This window comes from Arvicola amphibius, chromosome 5, assembly GCF_903992535.2.
Source record: "Arvicola amphibius chromosome 5, mArvAmp1.2, whole genome shotgun sequence".
In the NCBI taxonomy this organism is placed as follows: Eukaryota; Metazoa; Chordata; class Mammalia; order Rodentia; family Cricetidae; genus Arvicola; species Arvicola amphibius.
This window is the reverse complement of record NC_052051.1, coordinates 87,276,011-87,295,801: the sequence shown is the minus strand read 5'-3', so window position 1 is coordinate 87,295,801 and position 19,791 is coordinate 87,276,011. Positions and strand designations below refer to the sequence as shown.

The window sequence follows — 19,791 nt, the reverse complement described above, 5'->3', positions numbered from 1 at the left end:
ATAAGTCAGTACCACGTGGGCAAATGGGAACTTTTAGAATACAGCTTGTCAAGAGGTAAACCTTGTAACCAGTCACATCTGGATTTGGCGTTGAGGGCGTCACTCTAGGCAAGTTACTTCTCTGAGCCTCAATTTCTTCATCTGTAAAAATGGGATAATACCTATTTTAGGATTGTTGGGAAAGTTAAGTAAATGTATGTAGAACACCAGGCTTGGTAAAATAGTGGCTCTTCTTAATAACAACTAATATTTTAATTAATTTAGCACTTCTCTGAGCCTCAATTTCTTCATCTGTAAAAATGGGATAATACCTATTTTAGGATTGTTGGGAAAGTTAAGTAAATGTATGTAGAACACCAGCCTTGGTAAAATAGTGGCTCTTCTTAATAACAACTGATATTTTAATTAATTTAGCACTTCTCAAGAGTAAGAAATGTAGAAAATACAGTTAATAGGTCATAAAGTCCTTGCCCTTGCTGTGAGATAATGTTCTTATACCCTGTAAAGATTTCTCACTTGTATTGGTTTAATAAAATGCTGATTGGCCAGTAGCCAGGCAGGAAGTATAGGTGGGGCAACCAGACTAGGAGAATTCTGGGAAGAGGAAAGGCTCAGTCTTCGGTCACCGGCCAGACACAGGAAGCAAGATGAGAATGCTTCACTGATAAAAGATACCAACCCATGTGGCTAACATATATATGGTGTGGAATTCTCCTCTGTATGCTGTGAATATGTTTTACTACCATTGGTTAATAAAGAAGCTGCTTCAGCCTATGGCAGGGCAGAATAGAACTAGATGGGAAAACCAAACAGAGTGAGAGTAAGTGGAGTCAAAGAGATGCCATGTAGCTGCCGAAGGAGAAAGATGCTCTGGAACCTTTCCAGTAAGCCACAGCCTTGTGGTGATACACAGATTAATAGAAATGGGTTAATTTAAGATGTAAGAACTAGCTAGGAATATGCCTAAGTCATTGGCCAAGCAGTGTTGTAATTAATATAGTTTCTGTGTGATTATTTGGGTCTGGGCAGCTGAGAAACGATAGAACGGTCTCCGTTTACAAACATAAAAGTTATGGGTTAATTTAAGTTGTAAGAGCTAGTTAATAATAAGCCTTAGCTAATAGGCCAACCAGTTTATAATTAATAAAAGCCTCTGTGTGGTTTGTTTGGACTAAATGGCTGCGGAACCAGACAGGGCAGCAACTTTCATCTATACTCAGAATTTTAATTATTCTAATCAATGTGGGAAGTAGAAAAATAGTAAATAGGGAATGTTGGGATCATGGGAGAAGGTAAAAGGGAGAGGAGTAGAGAAAAATACATAGCTCAATAAAACAAAGCAAAAAAGCATTTTAATTATATTGTAGATATGTATACACAGTAACCACAGCTATCCTCTTAAAGGGAATAAGAGATGGTTTATTCTGCAGTGAATAAACTTATCTCCATTTTTACTGACTGTGACCTGGGAACACAGATTTAGGTTGTTCCAAATTCCAGGTTCCAACATGGAAGCCGTTTCATGAAATTTTAGTTTTACAAAACAGAGAAAGTCATAAATCTATGCAAGTTTAAAATACATTGGTGGGTACATCAGAGAGAATTGTGGCAAGTTGGGGGAGTTTTTCTATAGGTCCAAGATGCTGTTGACATTCTTAGGTTGGTGGAAGTGAGTTGTCTAAGTAAGAGATTACGGCAGGTTTCTATCTACAAGTCACAAGATGAGAGTTCTGACCCAGTGGCAGGCAAGGAATGCAATTAGCCGCTGGTCCTGCCACATGGCAGTTCCTCCACAGTACTGAAATCCTGGTCAGTCAGTCTCTGAGATGCAGGTGCTTTTCCGGAGTTTTCATTCACAGACTCTAGGTGACTAACCCTTTCTGCCACATTAGAAAGAGTGAAAGTTTCATGAGTCCATGAAGCCTAGAACTCTTTTGGTTTGATGATGGCAGCAGTTATGCCCCAACAATTAATTATGTTTGAGTAATGGTTATTGACTTTTTAATTATTTTTTATGTTAGAAATCTTTGTGGGTGTGGGTGTGGGTATTGTTTTGAGACATGTTCTCTCTAAGTAGCTGTCCCTGAACTATGTGTGTAGACTAGGCTGGCCTTGAACTCAAAGAGATCCTCCTGAGTGTTGGGATCACAGGTGTGTGCCACTACACCCACCTTGACATTAGAAATCTTTTAGTTTGGACAGAATTTCATGGGTTGCTAGATACCATGCTAATTTACTGGGGCTATTTGTTCTTATTTCTAAAAGGTTTTGGAATTTATTTCATGAAACTTAAGGTATTTAAATACATAATTAGTACATTAACGTCCCATCAACCTCATCTAGAGGTCGTTTTGCCAATTTGAGTACCTGTGCATTTGTAGCTTGTTGCATTGCCCTCTTTGAAGGTAATTATTGGAAATGAGTTTTTTTCATTTCCTTGATGTCTTTGTGTTTATGTACTGTTTCTCTGTTTGTAACTGCATGGTGGTTTGTTCACAACACTTTGGCTGACCCACTTCCCATGTTCTGTTGTGTATTTACTATGTACTCCTCTATTTTCTTGTTCATCAGCAAGTGTTTATTTTTTATTTGCTGTTACATAGAGTTTCCTGATTTATACATTCTTGTCTCACTGTGCATTTGCTTCACACACATAACTGCTTGTAGGGAAACTCCGGTTCTGTTGTGTTTCTCTTTATAGGTTTTTACATTTAACCTTAAGCAGTACTTTGTGAATTTTTTTAACTGGTTTTCTTAAGAACTTATTTTTATTTTTGACTATTGATCTTACCAACATGCTGTACTCTTTCTAAATATTTCCAACAAAATGTTGTTAGCTTTATAAACTCTGTGAACTTAGGAGAGACGCTGTGAAAGCAGCAGATGGTCATTTGAATTTTAGTGGAACGGGTCAAAGCTTTCATCTGGTAGTTCATTTAATGGTGGCAGGTGTCTTCATAAAGCTTGGGAAAAAGAGCATTAGCTAACTCTCCAGGGTAATGCAACATGCAGCAGCACAGAGAAAAAGCACTAATAGGTTTAGCTAGGGAACTCTGCTGGAGCTTTCAGTTTTTAGATGAGAATTCATTGGGGGAGCTTAGGATCCTAAGGGATCAGGGAAATGTTGCCCTTTGTCCTGTTTTAGGTTTTCTTTAACCCCCAGCTTTTGTTTTAAAGTCAGTTGTATTCTCACTCTAAGTCCTGCAGTGCCAGTGGTGGTAGTGGGAGGCTTGCTTGTTTTTCTTTTTCTAACTCTCAGTGCTGGTCTGTTCCACAGCTGTTCAGTGGCTTTGTTGGTACTTGAACTGTGGGAACCAAGAAAGGATTTAGATGTGCTTTTGTGTGCATTGGTGGTTTTCCTGAAGTATTCTTTAAAACCATGGGTTGTAAATTGTAGAAGGTTGCTCCCCCCCCCCCCATTAGTGTCGGTTGTCATTGTGTGTGCCTGTATACAGTTTATGGGTTCATGAATGTGTTCATTGTATTTTGTAGAAAATGAACTTAGAGATGAAAAATACATAGGTAGGGAGTAGTTACAAACTGCTTTTTATTAAGTGGGGGCTTCAGGGTAGAATTTTTCTTATCCCCTTTGCTTAGCTGCCTCATCAGCTGCACAGTCAGTTCAAAGGGGTGTTGAATGGATTATTGTGCCTTTACTTTTGGGATAATGGACTACTTGGAGGTCTACTCTGGTTTGTTCAGAAACATGGCCATTTTGTGGGTGTTCACTATTACTGGTACCAATGTGACAACAATTTTGGTCGGCTTTCCTGCAATGAGATAAAGATTGTTGTGTGGTGTGGGTAGAATTGTGGGGAATAGCAGTGTCTACATAAACAGACAGAACTCAGTGTAAGGGTTAAAAACATCTCAGTAGCAGCTATGTGCCCTCTTACTAATGTAAGATTTTAAGTGAGACATCCAGCATATCTGGCGCATATAGTTTTGTTATTAAGTGTCCTGTTATTATAGCTCTTGGAGTTAACACATGCTCAGTATAGATTCTTGGGGAAACTGCAAAGAGCAGTTCTATGGCATAGTTGGGTAATTTTCTTTCTAGTTTGTCTGTGCAGGTATATTGTGTAATTTTTAAAAATAGAATGTTTCATTGTAGATATTTGTGAACTAGGTAAACTGATAAAATATTTTACCATGGTGACATTTTGTGTTTTAACTATAAAATTTCCTTTGTGGGTTAATATAGCTGTGTACATATAGCCCCATATTTTCAGCATCTTTTACATTTTTGCCTTTATACAAATAGTTGAGTATATTTGGGCCTTAAAAAGATTTTGAAGGCAGGATCAAAGTCTCAAATGAATTAAAACTTTTACAGGTGTTTTCAGTAGAGACTGTGTCTGTGTTTTTCTCTCTTTAGTATCTGACTGACTTTTTTTTGACATAGCTGATAAACCTGGAATAGTATTTTTATTTTTTCACTCCTAATTTTTTATTTATTTTTGATCATTGAGACAATAGAATCTGTAGCCCTGGCTGGTCCAGGACATGTGGCAGTCTTCCTCACTCCACGTGTGTGTGTGCGCGCTGGGATTATGGTGTATGCACACCCCAACTTTGCAATGTTAGTTTTAAACTATGCTGGTTTAAGGAATAAAATTGTTTTTCCCCTCAAATTATAAAATTACTAATATTCTTCTAATGAACACTTAAGTAATTTAGAAACATAAATAACAGAATGTGGGAGTTAGGGAGATAGTTCAGTGAGTCAAGTATTCTCTGTGCCAGCAGGAGGGCCTGAGTCTGGATTTTCAGCATCAGTACAAAGAGCTGGGGAAGCTCTCTAATACATATGTACAGATGTGTGCGTTCACTCCACATGTAGCTTCTGATATTTGTTTCATGCTAGAAAGACCTCCTTAAAATTGAAACTTTTAATAATTACCTACATTCCCAGGCCCACAGTGTTAAACTACTTTTATGATTTTTTTCTTTCTCTTTTAAAAACACATTTAATTCTTTATTTTTGGTATATTGTATTGTAGGAAAACTGTAACAACAAAGCATTTTTTATTTTCTTTGTTACACTTAGTATGGTTACCTAACAGATAACTCAAATGCCATATGCAAAGTGATTTATGTGTTGGCTCCTATAGGTCAGAAATTTGGAGCCAACACAAGAAATGTCCTCTCTTCACTTTAAAGCATTTGAAGCTTTAGTTGGGAGTCTGGGTGCACTCAGGGATTCTTGGGTGTTTCTCTGTAGCTCTGTCCTCAGGTGTTGGCTGCATTGCAGACAGGCTTAAGCTTCAGACCATAAAGGGACCACCACTGACATCTGCTTGGGCTTTCGTGACCTATCAACATCAGATGTTAGACAGTGTTCTTTCTGAGGAGGGAAGTGGAGCCTACTTTTCATGGTGGAGAGTCAGTGTCTGCTACTAGGAGCACATGGGCTGACATCTAGATCAGTGTGGTCATATTTTGAAAATACAGGTTGTTACATTCCCTCATTAAAAAACACAGTTCTTTAGAAATATAATTAGTATAATTCATATGTAAAACAGATTATGCAGTGATTTCAGTATCAAAATCTGATTTTTTTCTTTTCTGCTTTTTCAAAAAAAATCACATTTATTTATTATGTATTTACAGAGGTCAAAGAATAGCTTATGGAGTTGGTTCTCTCTTTCCACTATGTGAGATCCACTGATCTAACTTAGAGATGTCATCAGGCCTGGTGGCAAGCACTTTTATCCACTGAGCCATCTCACAGGCCTATGTATTTCTAAAAATTCATAAGATATGTTGTGATTCTTGGCATTTCTACAAAAATTTCTATTTTAGGAAAGCTGAAGGATCATTTTCATTGTCCTGTATCAGATAATTATCATCCTTTAAAAACACTTAATTTGTTGATAAACTTAAGAATCTACTTGATAAAATTTGTGAGAAAATATGTTTTCATTTTGTGAACTTTTGGTAGGAATAACAGTAGAAGTAATTACAGGATTATTGTTATAAAATAAACATTTTATACCATTGGTTATTTGGTGATTAAAACATAGTATAGTTTTCTCTATCTCTCTCTCTATATATATAATATATATATAAATAATGTATTCTTGATAATCTAAGGGATGATTACAAACATTTTGTCCAAATTAAGGATTATTTGTATGTTTTACCATGCAAAATCATTCTGTGATGAAAGAAAAGAGCCAGCCCTTTTGCTATGCATCCTTTATGACCCCAGATGGAAGGAGTAGATGACAGTGCAGTTCAACCCTTTGATGTACACTCCATGGCTGAAGGATGTAATAATGTGCACATTGATAGATTTAAGTTGTGTAGTGATGCTTTTGTGGTTTCAGATTTCAGTTTACATTCCACTTAGACTAGAGATCTATGGCTAATGGTTACTTTCATGATTGATAGAGTCAGACTTAACTTGCTGGTGGGAAGTGGTGGGTGAGTCACCTACTAGCCTGGAGAGCTGTTTTCCTTGGCAGCTTTGGGGTGAAAACAAAAGGACCTGGGAAGATAAATGTATCTGGAATACCAGAGCTTTGGGGAGAAAATGGGCTTAATTCACACATGAATGATCAAATACTCTGTGAGGAATTGGAGATTTTAAATATTGAATATCATCTGAAGAATTGGGCACTGTAAAAGTTCTTTCACTATTTAAAGACTGTAGAATTTGACCAGTAGGATATGTAATTTTGATCACTAAGTTGTTGGTGTAGAGGACCTAGTACATGTAGTGAATACCTATTAAAGCCCTTAAAGTTCATCACTGTATTGCTTTGGCCTCCATTTGAAAGTAAGTGTTTTCTCAGTTTTCAGGTAACAATATTGAACCTAGCATATTTTACAATTTTGTGTAACTAGTACATTATAGGATTAGGATCTTAAATTACATACAAATGTTTTTAATCATTTAATATAACACTATAAATATACAGGTCAGAAACCATGTCTGAACTTGTCAGTTCCCAGTCTAATTGTAATTATATATAGGCCTTTGGTTATATTTTATGGTCCTGCTAAGGTATGAAGCCTCTTGTGCTTGCTCTTCTTTGAGAGGCTTACTTACCTGTCATTTCTTTGAAACTCTTCCCTTGCTTATTCTAACTTGTTTTGGTGCTGGCAGTTGACTGCATAGATACTTTATGCTCTGCTACTGAAGTATATCCTTAGCCCTAACTAGAGAATTATTATTGGCTTTGGTTGATAGCTTCCCTCCCTTTCTTCCATCTCTTTTCCTTTTTTTGAGATAAGTTCTTCCTATTTAGACTAGGCTGGGCTCTAATTCAGTCCTCCTTCCTGCCTCTGCCCTTTAAGTGCCGGGATTCTATCATCTCTTGACATTATGGAAAGAGTGATATTTGAATACCTGCCTGCTTCCACTAGGATGAAAAAAATATCCAGTAGGAAAGGAATTACCTCAGTCAGTGCTTTAGTTAGGGCTCCTATTGCTATGAACAGACACAATGATCATGGCAACTCTTACAAAGGAAAACATTTAATTAGGGCTGGCTTGCTGGTTCAGAGGTTTAGTCCTTTATTGTCATGGAAGGAAGCATGGCAGCATACAAGCAGACTTTTTGCTAGAGAAGGAGCTGAGAGTTCTTTATCTGGATTTGAATGCAGCGGGTCTTCAAGTGTGAGCCACTGGACCTGGCTTGAGCTTCTGAAACCTCAAAGCCCACCCCCAGTCTCACAGTTCCTACAGCAAGGCTACACCTACTCCAACAAGGCCTTATGTCCTAATCCTTTCATGTAATGATACCTGAGCCTATGGGGCCATTTTCATTCAGACCATCACAGTCTGTAAAGAACTTGCCTCTCAAGCATGAATGCCTGAATTCTATCTGGAAGCCATGTCAAAATGGCATGGCAGAGTGCTTGTAGTCCCCGAGACTGGGGCTTGCTGGCTAGTCAGTCTAGTCTAGTGTTTCAGGCCATTGAGAGACATGTCTCAAAGGAGGTGGACTATACTCCCGAGGACGACAACTAAGCTTTTATTCTTGTTTCCCTAAGCATGCACACACACATGAACACATGAGTACTCATGAATACACTTGTTAAAGATAATTCTGATGAGTTAGTAGACTTTGATGTCCACTGTCAAAGATTTGTAATGTAGGAGACTGAAGGGTTGAACATGAGGCATATTTGATGCTGGTACAGTCTTGGGTTGTCCAGTAGGCACCCCAGTTAACTGTTAGTGTGTGTTTTCTCCTACTTTCCCCAACTTTACTTTGGCTCAAACACAGGTTTGTACTTGAGTTCAGCTTCTCGTTTGGAGTTCGGTTATCTGGGTATAGGAAATGAATAATACACTCTTCCTTTTTAGGGAGTAGTTACTGGTTACTACTAGTAGCAGTAGTTACTAGTTCTTTTAGAACTTAGTGATAATGTTACTATTTTTGTCCTCTGGGTGTTGCTCACACAGCACATAAAACTTTTAGAACATACTGCCTCACCACCAAAGAACAGTACGTCTTCACCAAAGGAGGCTGAAAGTTTCCCAGTTAAAAGACCTCTTTTTTTCCCCTTTAATTTTGGTAAGTTCCCTAAATTAAAATACAAAGTAAGAGATTTCCATGTTATCTACTGGGAATCTTTAGCATGGTTAATCTTAGTTCATCTAAATCCCACTTTCTTCTCTGCCTGCCTCTAATTTGAAATGTGTTTTGACTTTTTATATGAGGACACAAAGATAGTTTGAGCTAGTTTACAGCTTAAAATGAGTTCAGTTGCTAGGATGTGGTTGTAAAGTGGTGGCCCTGGTGTCACAAGTCACGTAACCATTTAAAACATTATGAATTCAACTTATTGAACCTTTAGTGATAGCAGCATCAAAGATAATAAAGGAGAATTGCCCCAATCCAAAAGTTGCTTTCTATAATTTGTCATGGTCTTTGAGTGTCTGTTTCATTCCTGTGTGAGCAGTGGGGGGGCAGTTTACAAGTAGGTAACAAGTTCTTCCTTGAAGGGAGGAACACAAGCCATAGTGTTGTTTCTCATTTAAAGCTTTTTAATTGTGTGCTGGTGCGTGTGGAGTATGTGTCCTATAGAATCTAGAAAGGGATGCTGGATCCCATGGTGCTGAGCTGTCTTGACGTGGGTACTGGGAACTGAGATTGCATCCTCTGAAGCACAGTTCATGTTCTTAACCTCTGAGCCAGCTCTTAGCACCAGTTGCTAATCTTCCTATTTTACTGTTTACTGAGTTTGTGTGTGTAGGTTCACATGTGCCTTAGAGAGTGTGTGGAGGTCAGAAGACAGCCTGGGAGAGTTGTTTTCGTCCTGTCTCCATGTGGGTCTTGAAGATGGCAGTCCGGTGTCAGGCTTGGTGGCAAGCATTCTGAGCTGCTGAGGTGTCTGCCTCCTCATGTAGCTTAAGGTGGTTTGAGAGTTCCTGTGTCACCAAGGATGACATTGAATTCCTTCCTAATTCCTTTCCTCTATCTCTTAAGTGCTGGGATAATAGGGTGTATTACCATCCCACCCTTAGCTAATAGTTTTCTAAAATTTAGTGTTTATAGAGAAAACACTTATTGCTGAGCATTTATTAAGTATATTGATGGTTTGTTTCTATGAGACCACGATGATAAAAGTCCATTTCTTTTGGAGTAATTATTTACCTGGACAATAGGTTGCAGTACTCTCAGCAGTCCTAAAGGGTTTTTTTCCTGTGTGTGTGTGTGTGTGTGTGTGTGTGTGTATGTTTGTATCATGCCTGTTTGCAGGTGTGTGGACACACAAATGTTTGTGCATGTGGAGACCCGAGGATGTACACTCATTGGGGCAGTATATCTGAACTGAATTCAGAGCTCAACTGATCAAGACTCATGTGGCCAGCCATCTTATTCTGTGCCCATCTGAGTGCTGGAGATTACAGGCAAGCAGCCCACCCGGCATTCTATGGGCTCTGCATATCTGAACCTTGGTCTCCGTCCTCGCACAGTGAGCACTTTGGCCAGCTTGTGACTGTGGGTGTTTGTAGTCAGAAGTGCTTAGCTTTGGGAGAAGATTGTTTGTGTGTTAAGCCTAGATTTTCATTTATGGATGAGAGCTGGACAAATAATACTTGTTTGTGTTTTACTAATGAAATGAGAATAGAAAACATGTTTAGCTTATGATTTACATTGATCAAAGTAATTCAGATTTGTCACCTTGAAATTAGATGTTGTGTTTTTCCCATCCTTTGTTAAAATAACCTTTGTAATATGCTGTTGTGTTTTTCCCAACACAGTAGTGTGCAAATAAGTATTTGAGAGTAACCTAAGCATATGACTGTTTCCATAGGCATCAAGCATGATGGAACTATGTGTGATACTTGCCGCCAACAACCAATCATTGGCATTCGATGGAAATGTGCAGAGTGTACAAATTATGATTTGTGCACCGTTTGTTATCATGGAGATAAGCACCACTTAAGGCATCGCTTTTATAGGATCACTACACCAGGAAGTGAACGGTAAGGGAAACAAGTGTTTCCTTTTTTCCTATTAACTTTAAAGTAGGATTAGGAAGTAGCTTTAGATAATTTAGATTTAGTTTTAGGGGAAAATGAATAGCAGGCTAGACTTGGATTGAACTTGTTGATTTGGGAGCGACTCTGTGAAGGTAAAATTTTATTGTATGTGGGTTTCTCTTTTGTTTCTTTTTTTTTAAAGACAGGGCCTCATTGTAGAGATCTGGTTGACCTTGAACTCAGTATGTAGTCCAGGTTGACCTCCAATTACTGATTGTTTTATAAGATAATCTTGGCTATTTTTTCTCTAATGTGGAGCTTGACATTGCTGAACAGTTGGAAATATATGCCCCCTCCAAAAAAATTGAATAATTTTCTTATTATATCCTTTGCTCTTAATTCTATTCAATGAACACTATGGCCTACTGATGAGTCAGCAGGCGTTTATTATGGATAAAGATTTGAGATATGGCTCAGATGGTAAAGTGTTGCTTCATAACCTTGGGGAGTTATGTTTGATTACCTAGCACCTATGGAAAGCTAGGCACATGACACATTTTTATAGCCAGTGCTGGAGAGGCAGACAGAAGGATACTTGGAGCTCTGGGTAGTCTGTCTAGCTGAACATTGAACTCCAGGTTCAGTGAGAGATCTTTTCAAAAAGTAAGGTGGAAAAGTGATTGAGTGACACCCAACATTGGCATCTAACCTTCTCACGTATACATGCACACCTGTACACACAGACACATGCATACATAAATGCATATACACACAGAGAGAGGCTATGCGGCAGCTACTGTATTTGTAATTTGTAGATAGTTTTCTTAAGGAGTTTATAATTTAAGAGGAATAATGATCATGAATGAAAATTGTGATGTTTTGGACAGGATAATGTCTTAAGTCTTAGGATGGATAAGGTGGGTGTAGAATTTTAGGTAGTGGAGTCTTCTCGTATAGATAGGATGCTGCACTTGAGTAAGTATGCAGCCAGTGAGAGAGCCACAGCTGGGGACAATCGGGAAGGAGTTTTGAGTAACAGCGTCTCATTTCAGATCATGGTTCTGTCACTCAAACTGAGTATTTTGGAAAAAAAAATTATTCTTGTTTTTTGCTTAAAATTAAAATTAAGGAATATAAATAGATTTTAAAAAACGAGTATAATAATAAGATTACATTTCAAAAGCAAAAGCCTAAAATCTGAATAAAAATGGATGTAGATGAGTAAGGGGCAGATGGCTTCAGATAAAGCAGCTAGCTCAAATAATTGAGTGAAATCTTTCTCAAGGTTTGTAAATGCTTCTAAGTTTGCAATACTCTGGAGACAGTACAGTGTAGTTTTTAAGTGTTCTTGGGTGTGCAGTACTCCAGAGACTGTGCAGTGTAGTTTGTAAGTGTTCTTGGGTGTGCAATACTCCGGAGACAGTACAGTGTAGTTTGTAAGTGTTCTTGGGTGTGCAATATTCTGGAGACAGTACAGTGTAGTCAAACCTGACCTTAGATTTAGTTTGATTCATTGCTCACTTTTCACAGATTCTTAAAGATGTCCCCACCCCCATTCTGAACCCATCTTGTTGTTCTTGACATTTGGCAAAAGCAGAGGTCTACTGTTCTTTGTAGAGAGATCATGCTCTTGAGGTGACCAAAATGCTGCCACTAGCTGTTTGCCCTAAGTCACAGCTAAGTGTGTGGTTTGCAGCTCATCTGAGATACTGTGTTCAGCAGGCCCTGATGGAGGACACGTAGAGACATAGCCTGAGTGGTGCCAGGTGCTTATTCTGATTCCATTGCTTTATATATTTTTATGAACCTGAGCAAAACCTTTTGTTCATGCATTGATTCCTCAATTGTAAAATGGGCAGTTTAATGTTGTCTTTATAAGGAGCTAACACTTTCCTCATATAAAGGCTTTTTTTTACATAAAAGTTATTATTTCTCAGTTTTATAAAATGTGAAAACAAAACTTTTTATTTTTAGGGTTCTGTTAGAGTCTCGTAGAAAATCTAAGAAGATTACAGCCAGAGGAATCTTCGCAGGTGCCAGAGTGGTACGAGGAGTGGACTGGCAGTGGGAAGATCAAGATGGGGGCAATGGGCGTAGAGGAAAGGTATGGACTTTTAAAAATTGACCATGTATTTATTCTAGAGTGTTGAGAGTTGAGATTTCTCTCCCTCCCTCCCTCCCTCCCTCCCTCCCTCCCTCCCTCTCTCTCTCTCTCTCTCTCTCTCTCTCTCTCTCTCTCTCTCTCTCTCTCTCTCTCTCTCTCTCTCTCTCTCTCTCTCTCTCTCTCTCTCTCTGTGTGTGTGTGTGTGTATGTGTGTATTTTACGTACTAATCCCAGTTCCCTCTCCCTCCCCTCTTCCCACTTACCCCTCTCTCCAGCCCCTATCTGCTGCTCCTCAGAAAGGGTAAGGCCTCCTATGGGAAGTCAACAGATTCTTTCACATCACTTCATTGAGGCAGGACAAAGGCCCTTCCTCTTGTGCCTAGGTTGAGCAGGGTTTCTCTTCATAGGAAATGGGCTCCAAAAAGCCAGATCGTTTATTAGGGATAACTCCTGGTCTCCATGCCAGTGGCCCCACAAACTGCCCAAGCCATCCCCACTGTTGCCTGCTTTTAGGAGGCCTAGATCAGTATTATGCAGGTCTCCTGGTTGTCTGTCCAGAGTCAGTGAGCACCCACTATTTCAGGTCTATTGTTTCGGTGGGTGTCCCTATCATGGACTTGACCCCTTTGCTCATGTTACCGCTCCTCCCTCTCTTCAACAGACTCTGGGAGCTCTGTCCAGTGGTTAGTGTGCCACCACTGCTATGACATTCATTTTTAAAGGTAGTAGAATAATTATAAGGGTGTTCATTTCTTTTTTTATTCTTAAAAGTATGCATATTTTGTTTTTTACAATATTTATAAAAATTTAAAAGAATATATGGCCTTATTAGTAATTTGAAACATTTCTCAAATGCTTAATTAAATCTTAAATGAAATCATTTTATTTGTACAAAAGCACTGCCAAGTACCTACCCAACAAAACTTCTTCAGTACAAAAAAGAAAAAAAGTTCAAAGGAATACTAGTCGACTGGGTGGTGGTGGTGCACGCCTTTAATCCCAGCACTCGGGAGACAGAGGCAGGTGGATCACCTGCCTAATCGAAGTTAGCCTGATCTACAAGAGCTATTTCCAAGTCAACTAGATTTGTTATACGGAGAAACCCTGTCTTGGAAAACAAAACAAAGAAAAGTAATATAGTTTGGGTTATTCTTTATGTTTGTGAAATGATGGTGTATGCAGAGTGTTAGAGTGGAGCAAAGTCATTTGGATTGTATGTGAGCAGCTCTGTTCTTAGGTGTAGACAGCTGGGAGTGCCAGCTTTGTTACTGTATGTTACTTTGTGCACTTGACTCTCAGCCTTAAGGATTAGTAAGCAACCAATACATGAATGCATGGATGTGTGTGTTTGTGGTGGAGAACAGGGAGAGGGAAAGAGAGAACAAGTTGGAGTTTACCCAGGTAAGTTTCAAGTATCAGTTTGTTTGTGGGTGTGGCATTATATCTGTGCCCACCATAGCACGCTGTTCTAGCTGGGGTGGCCTGTTTTCTTGGCAACTGAGCAGCTCAATGCCACTGACATTCTTAACAACTCTGGGTTTGTCATCTTGTAGTGCACTAGAAAACGGGTTTATCTTTAGTTGTTTAGATACGTGCTTAAAGATTTTAAATTATATATTGGATAATTGGCTAAAAAGAGTAAGCTTTGTTCTTAAAGGATCTTAAAATTTGCATTATTCATTTTCTGATGACCTATTAGCCTAATTTCTTTGCCTTCTAGTTAAAAATTTCTACAGTGATATTAGAATGTACTTCATAACTCTCAGGTAAGGTCAGGTGTGGGGATATAACCCCAAAGTTTAAACAGGAAGTTTGAGGTCTCCTGGGTTGTGTTCTGACAGCTTGTCTCAACACCCCTTCCCTCAGACAATAGCCACAACACCAGGCTGGAGATACACCCAGTGGTAGAGTGCTTGCCTAGCATATAGAAAAGGCAAGGACTAAGGAGAAAAACCAGCATAAACATTTACAGAAGCTGGATTTGGTGCTACACACATCCAGCAGTTCTGTCTCTTGGGAGGCTGAGACAGGAGACTTTTGAGTTTGAGGGGAGGATGGGCTACTCAAGGATATTCTATCTTAATAAAACTTATAATTCTGGAGAAATAGAACTTTATTGATAATTTAACAATGCTAAAAGTAACATTTGGCAAATAGGTATTTTTATTGGTTTTTGTTATATAGGTTGATAGATGAAATGATTTTTAAGATTTCAGTATAATTAAAGCAGCTAACCTTTTCTTTTGTTTGCTTTTTTGAGACAGCTCTGGCTATCTTGGAACTTGCTTGGTACACCAGGCTAGCCTTGAACTCACAGAAGTCCTCCTGCCTCTGCCTCCTAAGTGCTGGGATTAAAGGCATGTGTTTCTGCTGCCTGGCTTTTAAAAAAAGTTTTTTCCCCCAAATTTTGTTAGGTAACGGAAATCCAAGACTGGAGTGCATCAAGCCCACACAGTGCAGCATACGTTCTCTGGGATAATGGTGCTAAGAACCTTTACAGAGTTGGCTTTGAGGGCATGGTGAGTAGTGAAGAAGCACAGTCTGTGACAGTGGGCGGGCCCGGGTGGGAACTGATGCCCATCCTGTGTGTGCATTCTGCCTTGTGTCTGAGCCGTGCATCTGCAGCAGGAAGGACATCTGTGATGTGAGGGTTTCAGCTCCTCTGACCAGACTCAGACTCTGTGTGTATAAACTGCCTAATAGCAGATATGCTTTTGCCATAGTAAAATGTCTAGTGGATTTAGCTTTTGAAATCTAAACAAAAAAATTAGAGTCATCTATAGGACTGTTCTTTGGAGAGTATTAACATGAGGTGGGTTTTATATTCTATGCTGTGGTAGCTGATAAAAAGTATAAATTATTTTTAAGGAAGTTGTTTTTTTAAGTTTTTATTTAAATGCATTGATGTTTTGCCATGGGTGTTGGGTCCCCTGGAAATGGAGTTACAGACGGTTGTGAGCTTCTGTGTGGGGGCTGGGAATTAATTCTGATTCTCTGGAAGAAAAAGTCAGTGCTCTTAATCACTGAGCATCTCTCCAGCCCCTCTTGTAGTTTTATTAGAATGCAGAATTGATGATTAAATGTGATCTTGTATGCACAATCCCAGCACTCCAGAGGTGGAGGAAAGAGGATCTTAAGTTCAAGGCCAGTTTGGGCACATAATGAGACTGTCTCAAAAAATAAAAAAGAAGATAAAACAAGAAAGCAATAGATTTGGAAACATCTAGTGGAGAATAATGTAGGTTTAGTCAATAGATTGCTTTATATTTCTGTATTTCATGGACCATTGTTCAAATTCTGACTTTATTTTGTGACAGGGTTTCACTATGTAGCTCTTGGCTGGCTTGAAACGTGTTAGGTAGACCAGACTGGCCTTGAACTCACAGAGAGATCTGCCTCACTCAGCCTCCTAAATGCTGGGATTAAAGATATGGGCACCATATCTAGCCTTACTGTTTATTTTCAAATGCAAATTTCTTTAATAACCCTTCAATTATGAATATGTTTCAATTTAAGGAATTATTATAGTTTTGTTGTGTAATGTTTTACTCTTTTGGCTTTTTGAGGGACCCACCACACAGCTCCCAAATAAAACACATGAAAGGGTTATTATTACTTATGAATGTCCAGCCTTAGGTTGGCTTGTTTCTAGTCAGCTTTTCATAAATTATCCCATCTATCTTTTGCCTCTGGACTTTTATCTTCCTCGTCTGTAAATCTTAGTTTCACTCTTACTTCATGGCTGGCAGGGTGGCTGGCCCCTGACATCCTCCTCTCCTTGTTCTCTTGTTCTTTTTATTTTACTCTCTGCCTGCCAGCCCTGCCTGTCCTTGCTTCTGCCTCACTACTGGCCATCCAGCTCTGTATTGGAACCTTCAGGTGACAGGCAGAGAACCACAGTTATACAGAATTAGACAAATGCAGCATAAACAACAATCACACACCTTAGAATAATATTCCCATTGATACTGGGGTTTTGTGCATGCTAGGTAAGTGCCCAGCAGTGAACTGTTTGCCCAGCCCAGAGGATTCTTTGTTTCATTCCTCAACTGTCTTTGTCTTCCATTTGGAGAGCAGAAACACAGCCAAATGTCTCCTTAATATATTTCATTTGTATATGAAAGCCAATATGAGCTTAAACAAATGCTTTATTTTTTATTTTTCGTTTTTTTTCCTTTGTTTTTTCGAGACAAGGTTTCTATGTCACCCTGGCTGTCCTGGAACTTGATTTGTAGACCAGGCTGGCCTGGAACTCAAGAGATGTTCCTCCCTTGCCTCCCAAGTGCTAGGATTAAAGGCATGCACCACCACTGCCTGGCTAGCAAATGCTTTTAGTGATGCCAAATTATATCATTGGCTATAGAATCAACTTGTTTTCTTTCCCACTGCATATTAAAGATTCAGATGTAGCACGCTTTCGAATTGTGAGTTTTTTAAAAAAAATGATTTCAACTGACTATTGATTGATATGAAGATGTATGTGTTGTATGCATTCAGGTAGTTAAATGAATACCATATACAGGTTGATGGCTCATGAGGTTAGTGCCATTATTTAATGAGATGTCTTTTTGAAGGTTACCTTCCTCTCCACTGCTGTGAGCAGGGTGAAAGCCAGTATGCTTGAATATGTTTTTGCTTATTATGGGCATATTTCCTTAGGATAGATTTTTAGAGGTAGAAGAATTACTACATTAAAATAATTAAAGCCTTTTTCTCGGTCTGGTGTTGAGTAATATTTCATTTTTATTGCAAAATGGGTTGTTCCAGAGCTGGATTCTGTGTGGATGTGCCTGTCACCTACTGTACACATCTGTCACCTACTGTACACATCTGTCACCTACTGTACACATCAGCAACTCTTGGACATTTTTTAGTGCATCTGTTTTTTGTTTGCTTGTTTTCTGTTTTTTCTTTAACTCTAATTTTTTTTGTAAGTAACACCTAAGATTAATGTCCCTATTTCTTGTAACTACAGGTGTCTCTAATCCTACTACTTAAGTAAGAATGAATATATTTTCTTGTAAAAATAGGTGGGACAGACCTTAATTAACCAGATAGAGAAATTAGTTGCAAAGGATCAAAAACTGGGTTTGATTCCATTTCTCTGCTTCTGCAGGTTGCTTGATTTTATGTAATTTTTCTTCTTACATGTATTTGCCTTGTATCTTTAACAAATGTGTTTGAAAGGATCAATGCAGTGAGATTTTTGCTTTAGTTTGGGTAAAATTATTTTAAAATTTCAATGTGTTGTGCATTTATCAAATACTGGGTATTTCTTAGAGTTTGTTGCTTGCCATGTGCTTTTGAAAATACTTAATGTTAAAGTGTTAACTTTGAACTCTGAAATTCGATAGCGGGAAGTAAGTCAGGCTTGTCTTGTCAGATCAGTGTTCTGGTCTACAGTGTGACTCTACTTGGCTGCCTCTGCCGTGTGCCGAGTGAAACGTGCCTCGTCTAGACCTTGTGCCATATTTCAAGTTTTCATGGGTTATTTTCTTGGTTTCTTTCCTTAGTCTGATCTGAAGTGTGTCCAGGATGCCAAAGGAGGTTCTTTCTACAGAGATCATTGCCCTGTGTTAGGTGAGTTAAGCAGATTAAAGAAAATTGCTAAATCATGAGTCAGGTCTATAAAGATCAGGATAATGTCTAAATTTGACAGAAAAATTAATTATTATTAAAGTTATGTAGAGAAATACTTGGTTTCATTTTATTTAGTTTTAAAACCTTTATTTCGTTTCCATGGTTTATTTATGCTCAGGAGTTGTTATGTCTTGGGAATTGGGAGGGGGGTTGTTTCTCCTAGCCGCCTAGCTAGCTTATACCTGAAATAACCACACAAAAACTGTATTAATTAAAACACCGCTTGGCCATTAGCTCTAACTTCTTATTGGCTAACTCTAACATATTAGTTTAACCCATTTCCATTAATCTGTGTATCACCACGTGGCAGTGGCTTACTGGAGATTCTAACCGGCGTCCATCTCCGGCGGAGGATCCAGGACTTCTCCCTCCCTCTGCTTTCTTCTTCCCAGCATTTAGTTCTGTCTTCTCCACCTACCTAAGTTCTACCCTATCAACCAGGCCAAGACAGTTTCTTTATTCATTAACCAATGAAAGCAACACACAAACAGAAGGAACTCCTACACCATAAAACTAATTTCCTAGTAAAAGAACAGCTCTATGATCAAGGTAATATAGTAAATATAATTCCAAGTAACATAAAACCATTTGTAAAGAGTATGAAAAGCCAGACCTGCCTTCATTTGCAAATGCATTATTGCGATGAAGCCCTCAGTCCTTAGATGCCCTCCTCCCTTACGCAGTGCCACCCTCTCTGAATCATCTGACTTGCTTTTTGTCATAAGTGCCATTTTCTTCCAGCCTGCTTTTCTCTCTTTGTAAAGGTGGATGTAGGACATACACATGTTTTGGTGAACTCTTCTTCCCTTCTTGCTGTCTTTGTGCCTCTATAAGGAAAGTGTAAGCTCAACATGAATGTTTAGATCCATAGTGTAGTGTTTTATGATTTTAAATCTTTATCCTGGGACCTTTGTTTTAATTGACCTTAGACAAAAATGTATAGTTTATTTAAAAATGATAGTAAGCACATCTGAGGAAGAAATCTGGAATTTCCCCTTTACATTCTCTGTTACTATGGATGGCTCTGGTGCAGTGCTAGTCAGCAAGACATCCAAGCAAATCCCTGACTGTTCTTATTCTCCAGGACTCTCTACTCTGATTTAGGGTTGGTAGTGGTAGTCTTTTGTAGATTTTGCTTCTACTTAATTTTTATGAGTGATTATATTGTTACAGTTTTTTCCCTTTTTTTGTGGTCCTGAGAATTGAGCCCAGTGCCTTTTGCCTGCCTGAAAAGAGGCACGCCACTTAGCTGCAGATACACCTTGGCTCACATTGCTGCAGTGTTTAAGTTAATTTTTTTTTAAACTTTTTCTGTACTTGAAAACTCCGCTCTAGACTCTTACACTGAATTTGTAAAACACATTGAGATTGAATGGGATTTAAAAAGTATCTAGTTTCTTTTTGTATTTAATAACACACTTGAAAGAAGTGGGGTGGGTTACTGGGCACATAGTTGCGGTTAGCTCTGGTGTCTTGTAGTGTAGTATGGTTCCAAAATAGCTAGAAGAAAGAATTTGAAATGTTTTTATCATAAAGGATAAATATTTGAGGAAATGAATATGCTTACTACCATGATTTGCTCATTATATTTTATATATGT

The 19,791-nt window shown here is 38.6% G+C and overlaps 1 protein-coding gene across 1 annotated transcript in view; it reads left to right on the top strand.

The window, feature by feature from the left end:
• The window catches only part of Mib1 (MIB E3 ubiquitin protein ligase 1), a 121,037-nt gene that overhangs the window by 13,984 nt on the left and 87,262 nt on the right, over nt 1-19,791 (top strand). The window contains 4 exon segments of the mRNA XM_038329809.2: nt 10,279-10,450; nt 12,422-12,551; nt 14,966-15,070; nt 18,065-18,131. Of these exon segments, the coding sequence (XP_038185737.1) occupies nt 10,279-10,450; nt 12,422-12,551; nt 14,966-15,070; nt 18,065-18,131 (474 nt within the window).